General features: G+C 37.1%; 1 protein-coding gene across 2 annotated transcripts in view; it reads left to right on the top strand.

The window, feature by feature from the left end:
* Positions 1–1,934: 1,934 nt before the first annotated feature.
* LOC122806382 (gastrokine-2-like) overlaps positions 1,935–23,338 on the top strand; it is a 57,745-nt gene continuing 36,341 nt past the window's right edge. Inside the window, exons 1-4 of one of the 2 annotated variants that reach the window (XM_044076739.1) lie at positions 1,935–2,069; positions 4,493–4,624; positions 10,379–10,516; positions 21,332–21,442. In XM_044076739.1, the coding sequence (XP_043932674.1) occupies positions 2,028–2,069; positions 4,493–4,624; positions 10,379–10,516; positions 21,332–21,442 (423 nt within the window). In that variant the 5' untranslated portion in view covers positions 1,935–2,027. The remainder of the gene's footprint in view (positions 2,070–4,492; positions 4,625–10,378; positions 10,517–21,331; positions 21,443–23,338) is intronic. The other variant, XM_044076740.1, reaches the window with a different exon arrangement.

Raw genomic sequence — 23,338 nt, 5'->3', positions numbered from 1 at the left:
TTTCTTTTACTTTGTATTGTTTCTTTGCATATTAATTTCCTTTCCAGTAGCAAATTTGTTGACTGTGTTGTACTGAAGGGAAGTTATTGGTCATCAACACATGGTGAAAGTAAAAGCTGTGAACTCTGCAAACAAGATTTGTCTTTATTTTGTAAGCTACAAAATTTGGACCTCATAAATAAAGATATCGGGGACCTACAGACACTGGATCCTACCCAGTTCGGCTTTGTTAAGGGCAGATCCTGCCTCTTAAACCTGGTTGATTTCTTTGAAACAGTAACCAAGGCCATTGACGAGGGGACGGTGGTCCACACAGCCTACCTGGACCTCACAAAAGCCTTCGACACAATACCCCACTCGGGCATTATAGATAAGCTCACCAGCTTAAATATAAACCCCTATGTCACTAGATGGATTGCAAACTGGCTCAAGGACAGAACCCACATGGTTAGACTTGCTAGAGCCATGTCAGACTCCAAACCAGTCACAAGTGGTGTCCCACAAGGCTCAGTCCTGGGACCTCTCTTGTTCAGTATATATTTCTCGGAGGTACAGGCCAACACGGAAGGACTGTGGCTGACCAAGTTTGCAGATGACTGCAAACTGGGTGCCATAATCGACTCTCCAGCTGACACAAGCATCCTCCAAAAGGGCCTCATAGAAACAGACAACTGGTGCCACAGCCATGGCCTCAAGCTAAATGCCAAAAAGTGTATAGTCATCCCCTTTGGCAAAAACAAAGTGCCCACAAATTACCACACAGGTGGTAATCCATTAAGTACAGAAGAAGTAATTAGGGACCTGGGGACCCAAGTTGATAGCAATCTCTCATTTGACAACCACGTGGCCAAAGTGGTTAGAAAAACATTTTATATAGCCCACCTAATCATGAAGGGATTCACATCTAGATCAGTGGAGGTCATCGTGCCTCTTTACTCATCCCTCATCAGGCCCATAATTGAGTACAATGCCCCCTTTGGGATGTACCATACCAGACACCTGCAGCAACTGGAAAGACCCCAAAAGTACCTCACCAACAGGATCAAAGGGCTCAAACAGATGCCATATGCTGCCCGGTTAAAGAAACTCCAGCTCTAATCAGTGGCATACCACCTGTTCAGAGGCGATCTGTGCCTGACGTATAAAGCCATGTCCAACCCGGAATTAATGGACATGCTGCACCTCAGAAAATCCAAATCCCATTGAGCTACGCTCGAGAGACTTGAACCTCAGCACTGAAATAAATAGGACATGCTGGAGGGACAGATTCATAACCCAGAGGCTCCCTTCACTCTGGAATAAAATCCCAGTCCAGGTTAGGCAGAGTCCCTCATTGACTCTCTTCAAGAGGAATCATGATGAGTGGATGGGAGATCGTAGGTTTACCCCGGGTATCACTTCTGTGTCACTGTTAGACAGAGGCATGGTATACTAACCTCGAAAAAGGGCATAGCAAAATAAATTTAAAATGGGTGGCGAAAGTCAAACACATTCTGGCTAGGCTTATAAATGCCTTAGGGCAGATAGCCTAGTATGAACCTATGAACCTATGAACCTATGAAGAAAGATAAGGGAAATTTTAATAAAGGAACTTTGTAACTTATGTGTATCAAGAACCTACTCAATGAGACAGCTACATTGCTTATTTAATGGGTTCTACATAACAAACATGTTCCGTCTCTGAGGTATACATTTCATATTTTTACCAATTGCTGTTTTGGGATTAATATGATTCAGTACTGAGTGATGTTGTTGAGGAGACAAAAACTTGTTCTGCTGCATCATTTAACTGACTCTTCAGTTCCAGTAAATTGTTGCATTGTTGTCACAGATGATACTTAACTATCCTCTTAATTAATGAAGAATGAGGAAATTATCTTTGAAAAAGTTTATTTCCTGGTCTTTAAGGATGTATATAAGGATTAAGTCCACAATGTATGTCCATAACTACTACAAAAACTGCAAGTGAAAAACATAATTTACTTCAGTTTTTAATCACTTCTATTTGAGCAGAACAGTGCAATAAAATGGACACCAGTAGCAAAACAGAGCTTACAATGGAGCCTCCGGTAAGTTGCATGAATAATAAAATGAAAAATGCATGTATCTATGGAATTTGCTTCTGTAAAGATACTCTTTAAGAAGAAAACAAAAAAAAAAAGACAATGATTTAGACCATTAAGGTAGAAGACAGTACTGATTTACACACTAAAGAGTAAAATAAGCTTATTAGAAGATGCTACATATGGATTCTATAAAATAATACTGGCACAATATATATTTCCAAACTAATTTATACATAATTTAAATATCTAGCAAAGTATGACTGGTACAGAATAAAATAAATGTTATTTGTCACTAAAGTAAATTAATATTTGTTTCTCTATTAGTAGATGCGACTTACTAGTGGTCAGGAGGTAAGCTGTGAGTTGGAAAAGTCCTATTATTCAACCTAGAATATATTGGATTGGGTTTTATTTAAAATAAAAAGGAAAACCAAACTTAGCAATGCCATCTTAATAATAGTAATAATAATAATAATAATAATAATATAAAAATAATAATAATAATTCATCCACAGTTTTGAAATAAAGTACTCCAGTGAACTCATCAAACATTTTAATGAACAAATGAATGCTTTTTTCTCACACATAAAAGTGGTTTTGTTAGAATTCCGATGAAGTATGTTCTGTATGAGATGAACATTTTTTATTATTTATTAAATGTTTTAATTATTTAATTGTAGTGTTCTATGTTGCTTTTTTATTTACATAATGGTACTCATTATTTGTGGTTTCTTTTTGTTTATTTAAAAAAAAACATAATTATACTTGTATCTCAGCTCATTTTAAGTGGATACGATGTCAGTTTAGTAAACAAAATTCTGTGGTAAATAAATTGCTACTTGGTACAATTGGTAGAAGAATATCTGATTGCTCTAATGTGATTTTCACCAAATTTTCTAGTTTCTAGTTTGCAGCTAGCTATAACTTGTCATGAAAAAATAAGGAAAATTAAACAGTTTTGGAATGTTTTTATGTTTTTTTTTTACTTTACCATCCATTTATGTAAGCAGTAGAGATTTCTAAAATATATGCTCACACAAAATTGTTGGCAGGTAAAACCATCTTAATATTCAGAATGTAACTTTCAAACATATTTTCTAAAATAAATTAGAGTCTGTATATGCTAAGACGTTAGAAACAAATTTTAAACAAATGCAGACACAAATGAGCAATCAGAAATATAAAAAATGCACTTCAGTTGTTAAAGAAGGATGCATTTTACTGAGTTGTCATGCAGTACACCCAAAGCATGATTTCATTAAACATGCTATACTAAGTCTACCTATCTATCTATCTATCTATCTATCTATCTATCTATCTATCTATCTATCTATCTATCTATCTACCATTCAGTCTACCTACATATCTATGTGTCTGCCTACCTCTTTATCTATCAGTCTGTCTCTCCTAGTCAGCTAATTTAGTAATGCATAAGACAGCATAATGTACATCATGAAACCATCTGTGAAGAAATTATCAGTATCTTTCTGATTTCATTTCAGTTTTGGGGCTACCTTTGCCAGTTGTTTCCACTTTTAAATCTGTTTTCAGTGGTACAGTTGCTGGACAACTGCTGTATGGTTTGCTTTGCTACACTGTAATAACATTCTTATGTTTACATTAGGCACTAATAAAAAAGAGAAAAATCAGCTTTATGTCTGCAGAAAGCTGCAGATATTAGAAAGAAAACTGTATAAGAGCATTGTGGGTAGCTTATTGTGTTTAAATAACCTCTATGCAATGGTCCCAGCACTGGCACTGTGCCACATAACAATACAAGTAATGGAAGTCTCTTTGCTTAAATTTCTATCCACTGTGGCAGCCCCTAACCAGGAAAAGCCAAAAGACATACACTAGAGTTGTTCTCCTGAGGTACCTGCTAGAGGTAATATCATTCCTGTGACATGTCACAGAAAGAGACATCTGAATGCTTAGTACAGTAGTCAAGGATCCAGGTCTTACCTAAACTGAGATAAAATATATTTGGGAAAGCTTGAGTCCTGTCAACTTTCAATGAAAGGAAGATTGCTGAGAGTGTATTAAAAGTATAAAGACACAACAAAATCAAAATCAAGGACTGTTGAGATATCTCAGTAAGTATGATGCTTAACTATATCAACTGAAGAAGGATTAAGTAAATAAAGCAGTGTTCTACCCTCCAGCAATGGTAAAGGTAAAGTAATAAATGGGGATGTAATAATGAAGTCATTAACAGAAAATATTTGAGATTAATAAATTACATGCTAGTAATGGAAATAATAGTGGATCCAGTTAATGAAAATAATATTTAAGAATACAACTTAAGAACTTACTAAGAATGTTGAAGTGCAATGTCCATACTTTGGAAATAAAGAATTTTTCAACTTTCACACAACAAACAGTTCAGTAATAATACGCCATCTAATTGTTTATGTTCTGTTTTTCAGGCCTATGGATTTGTTCAGCATGCACGAAATAAGAAGACAATCATAATTGCATGTACGACAGTTGCCTTGGTACTGATTGCAGTGATTGCCATTCTGATCGGTGTTTTTGTTACTCAAAAACACTATGAAAATGTAAGCTCAAATCTACTTCTAGTATCCTTTAATTAGGAAGTTCAAAGAGACAAATGCCTTTTTTGTAAGTAGAAGAAGCATTTTAAGTACTGTAAAAAGAAGACCTCTGGAACAAACTGTACTTTCCTAAGTTTTAAAACTAAAATAAAATGCAGTATTTACATCTTTATTCAACAACAAATTATTATTACTATGCTCAAAAATGTGAACTATATATATAGTGTAATCCTTTATCTGCTGACATTTTTTCATATTATTTCCCTCAAACAGCTGATCATTTTGCTAACTAACTAAACCTTCTGATACTATAACATAATCTATTTTAGTTCTATAAATACCCCTTTTGTAAGTCCATGAATTTTTGTTCCAGCGTTTTAACGTACCACATCTCATAACTTCTAACATTTTTCTTATATCATTTCCTTTCTTTTTACGCTTGCCTCTTTAATTGCAGTTAAAGTCTCCTGTCACTATAATATTCATATTTATCACTACATAGTCTAAAATCTGAACAAATAAGCTTTCTCTTTCTTTACACTTAGTATAAGTATATAATGTTATAATTATATATACCTGTTCTTTCAATTTTAAATCTACAATGGTTAATTTTCCCATTTTTGTTAAAATTACATCTAACATCTTTACTGTATTTCTACAGATAACAGCTATTCCAGAACATCCCAAATTCCAGATTATCTTTCTTCCCCATAGTATCTCTGTAATCTTTCTTCATTTGTTTAAAAACGTGTTTCTTTTAAAATAATTACATCTGCATCATATGTATTACACCACTGCAAACTTCCTAGTTTTCTTACTATGTTCTTAATAATATTCACATTTATAGAAAACATTCTAAAATGTTAATTTCTCCTTCTCCTTAGATTCATGGGTTCATAAATTCATAGCTAATTACCAGGCTGGCTTTTCATAGCAGATTTCCTTCCAAAGGTCAGAATCAAACACTGTACCATTTTTCTCTGAGTCACACACTTTAACCAATATAGCAAGCCCCAATCTTTCGCTGCATGGATTCTTGTTCATCCATTTCAATTCTTTGTTTTTTTTCTTTTGTACTTATCCCTTTAATTTTTTTTTCTGTCTTTTACTCTTTTACCAACAGAATTCTTTTTCTTCCCTTTTACTATCTCCCAGTTTACGTCTTTTTCGTCATTTATTTCATAACCTTCTTCTATGTCCTCTTTATTATTTTTCTCATGTCATTTTTCTTCAATTTCTACTACTGCTAAAAAATCTTCTCTGTTTTTCTTTTTCTTTACTGTTATTTTCAGTTTTGCAATCCACCCATAAATTTCCTATTTTGTTACATTTGTGACATTTCAATTCACATTTTTTGCATCATGTTCCATTTCCACACAAATATATCATTTTCTTTTGTCACAGTTACTTATCAAATGTCCTTCTTTTCCAAAAAAAAAAAAAAAACATGTTTTCAGTTGTCAGCAGTATTTTACAACACCCATATTCCCCTCCACATTTATCATGCTCAGTATATGTGTAATTTTTTTCTCTTTCTATTTTTAACACAATATCAAAATATCAAGATCCAAGGCACCAGTCCATTAACCATTTTTGTCATAAACTTTTGCAATGTCCAATACTTCTTTATATAAAGCTTTTAAATGTCCTTTCAAAGTTTCTCTTTCCACCTCTGTTCAAAATTGTACATGAATCTTCTTTTTTGTTTCCCTGTTAAATGCCTTTATCACATAAAGATTTCATTGGTTACAGTCTTTCTTTTTTTCATATTCTCTAAGAAAAATTTCCATTGAAAAAAAACAGTCTCAAATATACACTCGAAGGAGCTATTAAATTGTGCCACACTTCATACCTGTCCATTTCTTTGTCTTCTTTACTTTGAATCATTACCACATACTTCCGTTTTTCATTTTATTCTACCTTCTGTTCCGCTTATCCACTTTTACCTTCTTTTACTTTCTCTGCATATGTTTTCTTTTCCATCTCACTACTATTCTTCAGGATTGTCTCTGCATCTTCTTTTGTTTTTTTTCTCCAAAATGTCTTCCCAGGCAACATCTCCTTCATTTAATGGCTTACCCTGCATCACCATTTCTTTAATTAAATCATCACACAACCCTTCCGATTGGAGGGTTGTAATTATACATCCATCATCTGTTGACACATCTTCATCAAATAGGCTTCTCTGAAACATTTCCTCAGAATCCTGCGCACATTCTCCAGTCTCGATATTTGCTTTCTTCTTCATTCCTTTAACTACTCCATCATCTCATTCACTCTATCCATCTGCCTTCGTATTTCTCTGGGCTGTGTCTGAGCCTAGAATGGATACAGGAAGTGCTCCTTTAAAATGATTCCCACTCACAACAATGATGAGTAAGGGAAGTACCCCAATGCCCTAGCCAAATTTCCCCTAATAGTATAATTACCACCTCTGGTCTGCCCTGAAAAGAGGATACTACCCTAGTGGGAATAACCTGGTCAACAAAGAATAAATAAATAAAAATAAGTAAATAAATACATAAATAAAAATGTCCCCATAATGCTGACATTGTTCTTTAAGATGGGCTGCTAATGTAATGTGGACTTAGCAGCATCCTTGCCCTACACCCTACGACAGTGACAATTTCCAGGCATAAATCATTCTCTCAATCATTTCACAGGGCTACAGAGAAATGTCCAACCTACACAATCAAAGCATCTCATCCTTCTTCCAGGGAATGGTGAGTAGGTAATGCCTAATCATTCTTCCACCCCTTCAACAACAGCTCCAACAAGTACCCATTCTGCTATTCAAACTCAGATTACTTGATTCATTGACACAGTGGTATCCTATGTCAGACTGACATCTGTCAGGGCACTGTACTGGAGCCATATCATTTTAGATTACAGTTCAAGATATTTATCATCAACTCCTTTTTCCCCATTTTTATACGGGGGTCCAGGTGACATATCAACTGTCACAACTTCTTAATTTAAAGCCATTCTTCTACCTCCTTTTACAGTCATTCCTGAGTGAATCTCATGATCTGTCCATCGCTTGACAGGATGTCTTTATCTACTCTTGTTTTCTTCCTGCATCTCCCAAATACCTTACTAAAATTTCTTCTGCATTCCTGTACATTGACTGAATCACCCTAATCCTTGACCTTTTTCCTTCATTTGGAGCTACTTCAGTCTAGTGACCTCATTTCTATGTTTGTTTTTCAGAGCGCATCCTACTACCCATCGCAAACAATCACTTAAAGCTTCCTCATATATACTGCCTTCATTGCCAAGGTATCTTTGCCATACAGGACAAGTGGTCACACCAATGCTTTGTACACCTTATTTTTCAACTTCTTTAGCATTCTTCAGCCACACACTTCCCCTGACACTTTATGCCTATCATCTGCAACACTTCTATTTCTAGCTTTGACCTCCTTATTCAGATTTCACTTTTCCTCAACTACATCACCCAGATATTTGGAGCTATTAACTTGCTACACTATTTTATCTTCTATTTCACTCTTCGCCATCTTCTAATTTTTCTATTTTCCTGACATGCCTATTGTGTTGTCTTCTGCTTCATCACATGTGGCTAATTCTGAATTCCAATCCCCTCTCAATTGTGGACGTTCCTGTTCACAGCTTGCTTGTACTACTACATCATCTGCATTCACCAGCTTTGTTGATTTGTTCCCTCAAACCATTCTGTTGATTAAGTCTATCACAGGTGTGAACAGGACTAGGATAAGTACTGGATACTATGATGATTACCAACTCCCATCGGAGCCCCTCTGTGAGTTGAAAGTCAAAATGATGTTGTAGAACAAACAGTGTTGAAAAAATGGGTAATATGATTGCTTCACAGACAATGTATGAGGAATGATTCTGACATTTGCTCACTCTTTGTTTAGAGTTTGCATGTTATCACCATATCTGTGATGGGCTCTACTCACCTTACAAGCACATGCTGGATGTTTTTGCCTCTAGAATGGAAGTTAGCAGGTTCAAACCCAGCCTGTATTGCTGAACATGAGAAATCTGCCAACAGAATGCACCTAAATTAGAAATGAGTTATAGGCAGCAGTGCAGATGCTAGCTGGAGCTGCTGGGGAAAGAGTTATGTGGACAAACCAATTTATGTGTCTAATAATGGTATGCATTATCTTCTAGATAAAAAAAAACACGGATCACAGATTAAGTATTGCATCAGGGCAAGCCATTAGGAAGTGCAAAACATGTGTCTAGGTTACTTAGCCAAACTGACTTTTAAAAGTTTACTTCACAGATATAAGAGAAAGAAATAGGATATGGATAAGTGTGTGAATGCATGTGTGTGTGTGTCTTTGTATTTATGTGCCTGCATACATGTACATACATGTACATGTAAGAATGTTATTGTGTGTATCTGATTTACTGTACACATATAGGGCTGCTTGCACAGGGGTGTGGCAGAAGGTGTACAACATCTGAGAGACATATTTGACTGACATGAACATTAGTGATATGCTGAAAAGGGTAAGTGTAATGATGGATGTGTACAGTATAAAGGAGGAAGAAGAAATGTAATGAATAATTTAAGGAAGCATTTTTCAGTACAGTCCTAGGTACTGCTGGGGCAGCTGGCATGGTATGGTTTCAGAAGTATAAGGAACAGACATATGAAAGCATTGTCATATAAGGAAGGTGAAAAAAGTGAGAAATCTAAGTCTGATGTGTGAATTGCCAGAAAATGAGAAAGCTGAATAGGTCTTATGGTCTTTTTTGGCCACAAGAGCCAATTTATGTGAGATTGTATACAAAGAACAAAGCTACTAAGAAGTATACAAGCACTATTTGCTAATAGTTTTAATCAGATAACTTTTGAGGAATCCCTATCAGATGCTTGAGTTGCAGAACATCGAAGATCATATGGCTAAAGTTTTACAGCCTTGAACACTTTGTAATGAGATCACAGTACAGCGCAGAACTCATGAGTTGCCATTATTCAGACTGTAGTGCGATTTCAGAGTTGGTATAGTTAAGTAGCAAGGGGTGTGGGGGGGGTACAGGGGGCTTGCCCCCCTGCAAAAACGCATGGTAAGTTGGTTTAGCTCATTCTTGTGTTTTTTTTGAGGTTGTAGGGTTTTGGGCATATGGTCTCGGCTGTATGGTCTTCGACGTTCTGCAACTCAAGCATCTGATAGGGAACCCTTTTGATGCTATACGCACATGACAAATATTGTTTTTTTAGTGAGGTAAGTCATGCTGACTTAACTCTGTACAACTGTTCTGGACTGAGCATCCTTGAGTTTACAAATACTCACTTTCCTTGGAAACAGACAACAAACCTAGCAATTTCATATTTTAGTGATTCACATCTATTTCATGACATTGTTGTAAAATTTTATGTCATCCTGAGCAGCATCCTGCCAACTTAAATGCAATGCAGTTCTTCAGCTTACTGTCCACTAAGCCATAGGTGGGGAAAAAACAAATTCTATGAAACCTGTATGTTTCCTAATGCTGTCACTGAAATGTACTTATTTGTTTTACAGAAAGGTTGCAAAACTCAAAACGTTTTTTTTTTTTTGTTATTTGAGAGGACTTCAGAATGCAAATCTGAATGAAGCATTCCCATTTCTTTAACTGGTTACTGCTTTTTCAGAAAATATTCCTGTCATTTTTTTCATTTATTACAATGCACATCAGTAGTAGTTTCTTTTTCTTTCAGTGATAAACAGTGCAAAACAGCAGAACTATCTTTACCACTCATTTTTTTGTGTGTTTCAGATTTTTCAGCAGACTATAACTGGTTCAAATGGAGAAAAAACTGATCAGACAGTTACTGTCAGCAGCAAAGAAAATGTCGCTACATTTTACTCAACTATAGGAAACACATCAGCTACAGTTGTGTACGACTACAATCGTGTGAGTAAAAAAGATTATGTTTAAAAATCATTCTGATTTTTTCATAAGAAGCCTTTTTTGTGCAATGTACATTAGTTTTAAGATTCTGAAAGACAATAAATATAAAGATCACTTATTACAGGCAAGATCTTTTGAGAACTGTTATTTAAAACACATTAACACTGACAAAAATCTTAACTGATTTTGATAAGTATGTATAAAGAGTTCGACATAAAATCTAAAGTTACAAAGACCTTGCTTCTGTCTCTGGACAACTTCATTAATACCCATAACAAATGGAATGCACCTATAATGGTAGCTATACATCATTTTAAAATATTACCTTTGTTGCCAAAATTTCAGGTGAAATATGGATGAGAAAGCCTTTATCCAGTACCTCATCTAACAGTACTGTGGGATTTCAGCCTGTCATTAATTACTACTTCCGCAGCCACTGTCAAGCAGTGCAGGGCATCTTCTACTTCCACTTCCACTTCCCCAGCAGTGTTCGATGTCCATGTTCCACCCTATGTTGTTGCGTCTTTTGACTTTTCCCGGTTAGGGGTCGCCACAGTGGAACTCTGGTCCGCTAATGATTGGCAGTAGATTTTTACGTGCCGAGTTGCCGGCCCTGACGCACAACCTTCAACGAAGGTACGCCCATTCATGCATGTCTCTACACAGAAGACGCTCTAGCTGAGAATCGAACAGGACAATGTCTTACTGTGAAGCGACAATGCTGCCGCAGCACCACCATCACAGTTCGTGTTCCACCCTACATACAGCCTAATAACAGTCAGTGGCTATTATTTTATGACCAATCAGTGGCTATTATTTTATGACCAATCAGTGTGGCTATTATTTTATGACCAATCAGTGGCTATTATTTTATGGTCATTCTGACATTTAATCAAATTCATTTAGCAGTGCTGACTGTTTAACAAAACCCACCCCATTCCTGTCTTTGTACTAGAAGCAACTGTACATTCAAAATGCCACTGGAATATTTTTAGATTAAGCATGTATTATTTTTCAACATGCAATCAATCTTAGTAAACCCATCAGATTTCTAAGACATACAGTGGCACATTTTAATATATGACCAAACAATCCCAAAGGGGTGTCAGAACCACTATTTCAAATATTTCAATAAAAACATATTTGGAAAGACAAGTGAATTTTATAAATATTTGTCACTATAAACATGTAGCCAGGGAAAATGAAAAATGAAATAATTCATTCATTTTGTAAGCATATGTTATGAAGATTCCATATTATAGCAATAACCCACGCCTGGGTGTGGGTAATGCTGGATTTACCCACGGTTGGCGTGGTTTGGTCCCGAGTGCGTTGCCCGAGGGACCAAACAAAGACAACCGTGGGTAAATCCAGCATTACCCACACCCAGGCGTGGGTTATTGCTATTATACAATGCCATTATTTAAGAAAAGAAATAATTACTTTTCTTAAATAATGGCATTGTATAATGCCTCTTTGCTGCCCTTCCGCAGCTGTCTGCTGTTCCGCGGCAGTTCTGATGTACTGCGCATGCCTACGCAGTACATCAGAGCTGTGGGCAAAAGCAACGGAGAACGCAAGTTCTCCGTTGCTTTTTACTGTCTCGCTATGTTAAATGGGTTTAACATAGCGAGACAGCTTTAAAATAAGCAACGGAGATCTCCGTTGCTTATTTTAAAGCTGTCTCGCAATGTTAAACTCATTTAACATAGCGAGACAGGTTTAAAAAAAAGCAACGGAGATCGCAAGATCTCCGTTGCTTTTTACACACTGTGTCGCTATGTTAAACTCATTTAACATAGCGAGACAGCTTTAAAAAAAGCAACGGAGATCTCCGTTGCTTTTTTTAAATCTGTGACGCTATGTTAAACTCTTTTAACATAGCGAGACAGTGTTTTATACTAACGGAAAAAGTCCGGGCGACCGGACCTTTTTCCGTTAGTATATTGAGGGATTTACAACGGGCACGCTGGTTGGGCTGGCCAATCAGCGTGCACGTTTTTAGAGTAGGCATTGTATAATTTGCATTACAATCATATCTGTGTCAGAATAAAAGTAGTTAACAACAAGTATTTTTCTCCAAATCATTTTGACATATTTTAAAGAATATGAACAGAATTCATGAAGAAAGATGAGAAACTTGCTTTATGAAATCATAGCTATCATGTATTTATCTGTTTTATGTATTTAAAATTTTGAAGTGGGTGCATGATGGTACAGAGATAATTGTGGGTTTGAGTGAGTTCCATAATTTGGCTATGGCGCAAGAGAATAGTGCTTCACCAGCAGAGTTATTGGCTTTAGTGATCTGCAAGTGATTTTTGTTGCTGGATCTTAGTGGTCTGGTGGTGCGATAGGGTTGGAGTAGATTCTGGAGGGATGGGACATTTAGTGGATGGTTTATTAGTTTGTGGGCAAGTGAGAGTTGATACCACTGAAGGAGGTGAGGGAGTTCAAGCCAGCCCAGTTCAGTAAGTGAGAGACAGTGGTGACTATGGTAGGATGCCTCTGTGGTGAATTTGGCAATTTTGTTGTAGCAGGTCTCTAGCTTGTTTAGATCACATTGCCTTAGGTTGGTATATATTGGAGAGGCAGTTTAGCTGTTGCTAAACATTTATTTATTTATTAATTTAACATTTGTTAACTGGGAAAGTCCGACTTGGAATGAAGCCAATTTTCAGAGGAGGCCTGGGGAGAAAGGCTCCAGATGCCTGTCTTTGTAATGTGGGAGGAAACCAGAGCACCCGGAGGAAACTGACACAAATGCAGGGAGGACATGCAGATTCCACACAGAAGGCACACCAGCCGAGAATCGAACCGAAGAACCTCTTGCTGTGAGGTGACAACGCTACCGCTGCACCACTGCGCCATCCAAGCATCTCCTCCAGGATGAGCATATATCCCCCACATAACATGGTTTCCATCTCACTCATAGTATGGACACTGTATTTCTAATTTTTATAGATACTGTCAATTAAGCTATAAATAATGGCAAAATAGTCTCCTGCTTATTTTTTGACGTCTCTAAAGCTTTTGACACTACTAGTCCACCCTTGTAGGCATCAAAATCTATTTTTCCAATATGTATCAGTCTATAAATTAGCACTCCATTCTCACTCCATACCTCTCAGTCACCACTGATGTACCATATGGCTCTATATTTGGTCCACTCCTCTTTAACATTCTCACCGACACCCTCCACACAGCCACACAGCTAGCCTCTGTAATACAATACAATACGCAAGTGATGCCAAATGCAAATGCACATCAGACAACCTTGCACATTTCAAAAAAATTATCAGGAAGCATTAACATACACTGAAACTTGATTTTCTATCTCACAACTCTTGCTCAGGCCAGAAAAAAGCAATATGCTTTTTTCTTCAATCCCTCTGTCATGAAAAAGCAGAATTTAAAAGATTTTCTCTTAGTAATACAACCATTGAAGGAAGTTTAAATAGCAAATTATCAGGGATGATTGTATATTATAATCTTAAATTTGATCTGTATATACAAAAATTGCATACAACTTCACCAAAATCTAGGTATTCTGTATACAGCAAATTCACTTTAAAATTATTTACAGAGATTAGGGTGGTATCTTGTGGTGGGTTTCAAAGGATTAGAGAAGGGCTCAGCCACAAAGGAGTAGTGATAGAAAAGCCCTATAGTATATTAAACCAATGATATTAGAACATGCTACTGATTTTCAACTTGTAATTTGTATCAGTGTGTACTTGTTAGTAAGGAACAACCTAACGCAGATCAGTGTGCATTTGTCACTAAGCAATGACTAAATGTAGATCAGTGTGCACTCGTTAGTAAAAAAATGACCAAATGCAGATCAGTGTGCATTCATTAGTACAGAGCAACCAAATGTAGATCAGTGTGCACCCGTTAGTACAGAACAACCAAATGTAGATCAGTGTGCACTCGTTAGTACAGAACAACGAAATGCAAGTCAGTGTGCACTCGTTAGTAAGGAATAACCAAATGCAGATGGGTGTGCACTTGTTAGTACAGAATGACCAAATGTAGATCAGTGTGCAATCGTTAGTACAGAACAACCAAATGCAGATCAGTGTGCACTCGTTAGTACAGAATAACGAAATGCAAGTCAGTGTGCACTCGTTAGTAAGGAATAACCAAATGCAAGTCAGTGTGCACTCGTTAGTAAGGAATAACCAAATGTAGATGGGTGTGCACTTGTACAGAACAAATAAATGCAGATCAGTGTGCACTCCTAAGTACAAATGCAGATCAGTGTGCACTCATTAGTACAGAACAACCAAATGGAGGTCAGTGTTCACCTGTTAGTACAGAACAACCAAATGCAAGTCAATGTGCACTCGTTAGTAAGGAATAACCAAATGTAGATGGGTGTGCACTTGTTAGTACAGAACAAATAAATGCAGATCAGTGTGCACTCGTAAGTACAAAACAATCAAATGCAGATCAGTGTGTACCTGTTAGTACAGAACAACCAAATGGAGATCAGTGTTCACCTGTTAGTACAGAATGACCAAATGCAGATCAGTGTGCACCCATTAGTACAGAACAACCAAATGGAGATCAGTGTTCACCTGTTAGTACAGAACAGCCAAATGCAGATCAGTGTGCACCCATTAGTACAGAACAGCCAAATGCAGATCAGTGTGCACCCATTAGTACAGAGCAGCCAAATGCAGATCAGTGTGCACCTGTTAGTACAGAACAACCAAATGCAGATCAGTGTGCACTCATTAGTACAGAACAACCAAATGCAGATCAGTTAGCACCCATTAGTACAGAACAACCAAATGCAGATCAGTGTGCTCCTGTTAGTACAGAACAACCAAATGCAGATCAGTGTGCACCCATTAGTACAGAACAGCCAAATGCAGATCAGTGTGCACCCATTAGTACAGAATGACCAAATGCAGATCAGTTAGCACCCATTAGTACAGAACAACCAAATGCAGATCAGTGTGCACCCATTAGTACAGAACAACCAAATGCAGATCCGTGTGCACCCATTAGTACAGAACAACGAAATGCAGATCAGTGTGCACCCATTAGTTCAGAACAACCAAATGCAGATCAGTGTGTACCCGTTAGTATGGAACAGCCAAATGCAGATCAATGTGCACCCATTAGTACCAGAACAACCAAATGTAGATCAGTGTGCACTCGTTAGTACAGAACAGCCAAATGTAGATCAATGTGCACTCGTTAGTATGGAACAACCAAATGCAGATCAATGTGCACCCGTTAGTACCAGAACAACCAAATGTAGATCAGTGTGCACTCATTAGTTCAGAACAACCAAATGCAGATCAGTGTGCACCCGTTAGTATGGAACAGCCAAATGCAGATCAATGTGCACCCATTAGTACCAGAACAACCAAATGTAGATCAGTGTGCACTCGTTAGTATGGAACAACCAAATGCAGATCAGTGTGCACACGTTAGTACAGAACAACCAAATGCAGATCAGTGTGCACCCGTTAGTACAGAACAACCAAATGTAGATCAGTGAGCATTCATTAGTACAGAACAACCAAATGCAGATCAGTGTGCACTCGTTAGTATGGAACAGCCAAATGCAGATCAGTGTGCACTCGTTAGTACAGAACAACCAAATGCAAATCAGTGTGCACCCATTAGTTCAGAACAACCAAATGTAGATCAGTGTGCACTCGTTAGTATGGAACAACCAAATGTAGATCAGTGTGCACTCGTTAGTATGGCACAGCCAAATGCAGATCAGTGTGCACCCGTTAGTACCAGAACAACCAGTGTGCACTCATTAGTATGGAACAGCCAAATGCAGATCAGTGTGCACTCATTAATACAGAACAACCAAATGCAGATCAGTGTGCACTAATTAGTATGGAATGACCAAATGCAGATCAGTGTGCATTTGCTAAAAAGGAACAACCAAATGCATTCATTACTACACAACAACCAAATGCAGAGTGGCTGTTGTAACATCTGGATAGCTACCAGGATGGTTAGTGTGAACAAGAAGAGTATTGGAATGAAACTGTGCAGTTCATATGAGGTTTCATCAGAGTGTGTTTACAAACTTAACAAGTCTATAAAATAAAATAAAAAATAAAAGATTAATGGAGCACCCCGACTATATATGAGGGTCATTATGTGTGGGCCTTCAGTTGGATCTGAACAGCAATGTTTAAACTGTCATTTCTAACATTAAGAAGCTATGGTCTTCTCCAGACTGCCTTAAGAGATCACAACATAGTGCATGAAAACTGCACCAGTTAATGTGCTGCTAACAAACTGGGCAATGTATAATTTTATTTTTATTTTATTTATTTTACATTTGTTGACCGGGATAGTCCGACTGGATGCATGTGCATTTTCAGCGGAGGCCCAGGGAGAAAAGCTCCAAGGGTAAGCAGATACAACATTACATAATACCAGCATTACATATTACAAACAGACTATTTACAGAGATTACATAAGTAAGCAAGTTAAACAAGTTCCACAGGTTACAGTTAACGCTGAGCACAAGTCAGGATTAAATTAAATTACACAGTAAACTGGTTAACAGATTTTTACACATTCTAGAGAGAGTTATCCAGGCTTGATACATTGACATAGCCAGTTAAGTGACAAATGTTGTTTGAGTCTAGTTTTAAATTGACCTAAGGTGGAAAGTAAGGTAATATCAGCTGAAAGAGAGTTCCAGGATCTACTTACAGAGTTTGAAAAGAGAGAATCACCGGCTGTGCTATTAATTTTGCTAGTCTGAATTAGTAGTTTGTTAAGAGGATCGAAGCTGTCTAGGATTGTTATAGGGGGTGATAATATTTTTAAGTGCAGGAGTATTGTCCGGATTATAGAGGATTTTATAGGCCATAATCAGTTGGTTATACTGGATTAGGCTGGGTAGTTCAAGCCAACCAAGCTGATTTAGATTGATGCAATGATGTGTCCTAAAAGGCAGCCCAGTGGCAAACCTGGCAATGTGGTTGTAGCAAATTGAGAGTTTGTTAAGGACAGTTTTGTTTAAATTCGAGAGTAGAGGGGATGCATACAGAAGGGTTGAAAGAAGGTGAGAGTGAGCTATGGCAATTTTAGCTGGAGGGGTTAGGAAGGCTTTTATTCTGTAAAGTGACCCTAGTTTTTTATTGATGATTTTGATAGTTTGGTTAACATGTAGGTCAAATTTTAGATTATTGTCTATGATGACACTTAATATTTTTGTAGTTGGGTCAGGGGAGATTATTGTGCCATCATTTGATTTTATGGTAAAGGTGAAAGCGGTAGACCTATGTGTTGGTGAAAATAACAGCATTTTAGTTTTTTTGGGATTTAGGATCAGACGATGTTCAGAAAGCCAGTTTTCTATTGTATTAAAGGTGGCCTGGGTAGCTGACCATAACTCTACTGGAGATGTGGCTGAGAAAATCAGAGTAGAGTCATCAGCATATTGGATACAGCTGACTTTTGGGATGACAGTATAAAGGTCATTAATGAAGATAGAGAACAGCAAGGGCCCTAGTATAGAGCCTTGTGGTACTCCAAGGGTGTTAGGTAGAAGGTTAGAGAGTTTGTTCTGCCAGAGGACAGCCTGCTGTCAACCATTCAGGTAGGATTGAAACCATTGGAGGGCTCCAGTATCTAGACAGAATGTTTGTGGATTAAAAGTTGGTGATCAACCATATCGAATGCCTTGGAAAGATCCAAAAAGAGGGCTGAGGATATATAATTATTGTTGCGATTATGGTTTATGGTGTTAGTAAAGGCAAGGAGGGCTGAAGTAGTGCTGTGATGAGGACGGAAGCCATGCTGAGTGTCTGCCATAAGGCGATTTTGGATTAGGTGGTGCATGAGTTGTCTATGAATACATTTTTCCATACTCTTTGCAAGTGGAGAGAGTATAGCTATTGGCCTATAATTGGAGAATTCAGTAGAGCTGCCTCCTTTGTGAAGTGGGATTACATAAGATATTTTCCAGATGGTGGGAATTTTAGCTTCTACTATGGTTCGATTGATTAGTATTGAGATGGGGTAAGCAATAGCATCAGCTGATTTTTGTAGGTACTCGGCAGGGAGTTGATCAGCAGAAAGTGTAGTGGGTTTTAATTTTTTGATCAAGGTACGGATAAGTGAAGTGGCGACTGGTTGGAAGCTGAACGCAAGTAGGTTTCTAGTGGTGCTACTTTCAGGACCAGGGGAGCTAGGAGGTAGTTGGCTAGCTAGGGCTTGAATTGTCTCAATAAAGAATTGGTTAAAACTATCAGAAACATCTTCAGGGGTTTTATCAATAGTAGTAGCAGGGATTGGGGTTGAAGTTTGTCCAGGATGTAATAGATTATTTAAACCTGCCCAAAACTTCTGAGGGTTATTTTGATTTACTGTCTGTAAATTACAGTAGTATTGTTTTTTGTCTTGTAAAATTGATTTTTTGGTTTTCTTCCTGGATTGCCTGTATTTAATGTGATCTTGAGGGTCTTTAGAAGAACGCCATAAAGCACATGCTTTGTTTCTAAGGGTAATTTTGAGTTTAGACTCTATAGAAAGCCATGGTGCAGTTTTTGCCTTGGTTCTCTTTGAACAAACAGGTGCATGCAAATCAAGGATCTCAAGGAATTTGTTGTTAAAGTATGCTACAGCTTCCTCTAAGGGGAGGTGTTTTAGAATAGACCAATTACATGAGTTTAGTTCTTGCTGGAATTTGGCAGGGTCAAAGTTTTTATTGTTTCTAACCTTTCTGAGTAAGGGTTGTTGGGAATTAATGGTTTTGTGCTTAATTACATATGTAAGAAGATGATTGCTTAGGCCATTAATTCAAGTGCATGTTTCCCCCTAAATTGCATCCTATCAGATGCCACTAAAAAGGGCCACTCCTACCACTACTATTAGTCAGTCCTACCACAAAAGCATTTGTTTATCTCTTCTGATTTATGATATTCAAAACAGAGAAGCTCTTCTAAAACCTTACACTTCTCCCAAAATAAACTCACCAATGTGTGATCTTGGTCAGTATCTAGTACATATTGATAGACCCTGGCAGACTCATTCTCCACACGATGACCTGGTTTGCAATTTTGCCATATTTCAGCCATCAATGGTCATATTTCTTCAGTGTGTATTCCTGAGTGTAATGGCATTACACTTATTTAGCACTTAGATATCACATTACCCTACCTATTTGTTCAAAATTCAATTCTTAGGCTAGGAAATTCACAGTGTGTGTACATAGTTAACATGCAAACTTGGAAGAAAAAAGAATGCTAATTCCAAACTTCTGGTCACAGCTTCGTAGTACTCTAATGTTAATTTTGACTTCTTTGTGTATCAGAATTTATCAATTTACAAAACCAAAGACAGAAGCAAAAACAAAATAAGTATATGAAAATAGTCAACTGGTTCCCTAGGCACACTCCAATAATGTCCGTCTTCTAGTCAGTCTTACAGTAATTCATATAAAATAGCCAAGTGATTACCAGGAGGTCTTCCTGGTAATCACTTGGCTGCTTTATATGAATTACTGTAAGACTGACTAGAAAAACGAACATTATTAGAGTGTGCTTGGGGAACCAGTTCACTATTTTTATCAAATTATCAATTTACTCTGATCTTCACATAGGTACATTTATACGGGTCTATACTCACTCATCAAATTAGAATTAAAGTGTACCGCTTATCAGCGAATGTTAAACAGAGAACGTTGAAATTACTGAACATGCTTATCTTTGAAAAATAATTCATCAAATAGCCATGCCATAGTTGACCAACATCGCAAACTTTATCAGCCAAGGTAGGGGGCTCCACCACCCAAAACTCCCAATATGGCGGGCTGTGCCCCACCCCCGAACTATATATACCAACTCTAAGATCACATTTCAGTGGGAAATAGGGCATTTAAGAAAGGGTTTCCATAGCTTAGCTTATGAGTCACAGTACTTCCTGGTTGTTGGCCAGCTATGGACATTTGATAACTGATTTTTCGATAATTAGGTTGTTCGGTAATTTCACTGCTTGCTGTATAATGTTTGAGGATAATTCGTTCACTGAAATTCTAATTCAGTGAGTAAACATAGACCACATTTATGCTATATACATAGTCACACAATTGCATCTTTCTTTTCCCATTTTCAAAGTTCTATAACATAAGAAATATCAAGCTCTTAATTCAGTTGAAGTATAGAATGGCATACAGACTGTTAAGTACAATGGTCATTTAGATGTCTTCAGGGACTTTGTAACCATGGAAAGGTATACAGGATGATCTCTTGGATCATAACTGGTTAGAAATGAAAGATGTTTACCAGTGTCAGTGTCAGTCTTGCTCAGTTCTTATAGATGTAATGAACTTAAGGAACTGAACACTATCTTTTTAGGTGCTGTCATCCTCTATTGGCCGTAATTACTGTTCCTGTTATTTTCTCTCTTCATAAAGATACATACTGAATTAATGCCGTGCTTTTAATTCTGTACTCATTACTAAAACTTTATGGCCCTAATGAAATGCAAAGCTTTCCAGATTCTCAAGTCTTTTTCTTTCACAAATTCTGTCTTATAATCAATGTTAATTAAGAAGCAGAAGGGGAGAATTACCCCAATGAATTTGTGACCTCAGATCATGTTATGTTAAGTAAAGGGGAGCAGGAAGCAAAGACCCCTTGCATGGAGAAAGAGGGGGCCTGTTATAAGTTAAATGTGTTTCATTTTAACAACCACTGCAATATTTATTGCAGTTGCATATGTATCATATGGATGTTTCTTGGCAATGACCTTTTTTTTGCATCCTGCAATGTCAATATTCTGATAATAATTTAAGCTTCTGATTCCATTTTCCCCTAGAATCTTCTTGCATACAAAGTAACTAACAGCAGTTCATGCCTTGTGGTGAACCTAACCAGTGACAAATTTCCAAGCCTTAAGGAAGTTGCTGATGGATTTCAGAACGGAGATGTAAGAATAATGCTGATTTCTATACATTATAATTTTAAAGCAACTGTCAAAATATAAGGAAGAAATGTATATTTCTAAGTATTTGACATATGTTCTTACCGCACATTATAGCAGACACAGAAACACTACCAAAAATTGCAATAGATATAAGTATGTGTAAAAAATATTTGTATTTCCATAGGCTTGGTCAAGCATAACTAAGTGAAATCTGTATTGTTGACCTATTTTGGTTGTCAGTGCAGATGGTTGACAATTGTGTGATTTGCCTTCCTTAAAAAAATTTAGACATTATATAATATGTTTCAAGGAATAACCTCTGTGCATGTGCAGTTGGGTGTCTGCATGAACATTTTGAAATATTGGATCAATGTGAGACATGTAAATGTTGATTTGTGCTTATGTCAACTTGCTTTTTAGTCAACAGCTGTTTTATTGACACCCTTAGGCTGACAGAACAGCTGATTGACAGTTATGCGAGGTTGCTATAATGCTGATGCTGGGGAATATGCCATTTTCCCAGTATTTTTTGATCTGTGAGTATAAGTAGCAGACAGTGTGGGGACACACCTCCTTTGATGTTTTGTTGCATGATCTGAGGCTATTTATCAAGAATGCATTATTTAGTCCTGATTTTTTTGATTGACATTAAGGATGTCAACATTGTTCAGTTTTGACATTAGCCAGTACACTCACAAATACATATACATATATGGATTCACTTTATAATCTCAAAATACTGAAATCTCGAATTTCAGTATCTTCAGACTATAAAGTCGAACATTCAAAATACCGAAACCCCAAAAGCGAGAAATTCAAAATCGCGACTTTTAAGTACACCTTCCACCACACAAACACACATACACTTTCCACCCAACACTACAACAAACAAACAAAAATCACATAAACATAACAACACAAATACACACACCTACCCTACATATAAGTAGGGGGGCAAGCCTCCACACCCTCGATACTTATATATACTAACTCCGAGGTTGCACTAAAAAGGCAAAGACACTAAACCCACCACTACACACTCTATATTCCCCAAGCACAAACACACATCACATATGTACAAACACCACCATGCTCAGCACTTACACACTCAAACTCTTACCTACATACCGTAACCTACACCTACAACTTCCCAATACACTCACACACACTAAAATCCCTACCCAAAACCCTTAAAAAATAAACACTTAACTGAACCTCCAGCTATCCATTAACACAGTGCAGCACCATAACCGCTAATTCGACATTTCCGGAATCGGTCATTTGCACTTTCCCGCAACTGGGATTTCAAGATTTTAGTCTGGAGATACAGAAATTTGAGATTTCAGTATTTCGAGATAATGAAGTGCACCCACATATAAATATTCATATACACATGTATGTTATATAGATTTGGATATAGATATGAATATAAATACTTATATAAGCATCAGCAAAGCACAACTCAAGAACGATGAGTCGAATTTCACTCTGCTTAACCACCAGAACATGTACTGCCAGTGATGATCCTGCTGCGGAACCCTTGAAAATAATACTTCACTACTTCCCCTTCACCCAAAGTATCCTGACCAAATATACTGGGATTTATGAAAAGTGATTCAAGGAACCTCCATTCAACCATCCGGACTGCAATCATATAGATAGGGATAAAAAAATATACCAAAGATGTCTGAGTATATTACAGTGAGTCCTAATTGTAAACCTAGATGTAATTGATTTGACATCATTCTAAAGTGAGAGTAAAACTGAAGATAAAAGACAATCTGTTCTTGTTAAGCACCAGAGAGTTCTATCACAAATATCTCTGGCTTACAAAACTTGCTGATCCTGAAAATTATCTGTCAAAAAAAGACCTTCATCAGGATTCTCTCCAGCTAACAA

The sequence above is a fragment of the Protopterus annectens genome, chromosome 7.part0, assembly GCF_019279795.1.
Source record: "Protopterus annectens isolate FY-2018-M chromosome 7.part0, PAN1.0, whole genome shotgun sequence".
Taxonomy (NCBI): Eukaryota; Metazoa; Chordata; order Ceratodontiformes; family Protopteridae; genus Protopterus; species Protopterus annectens.
This window is presented reverse-complemented; position numbering and strand designations above follow the sequence as displayed.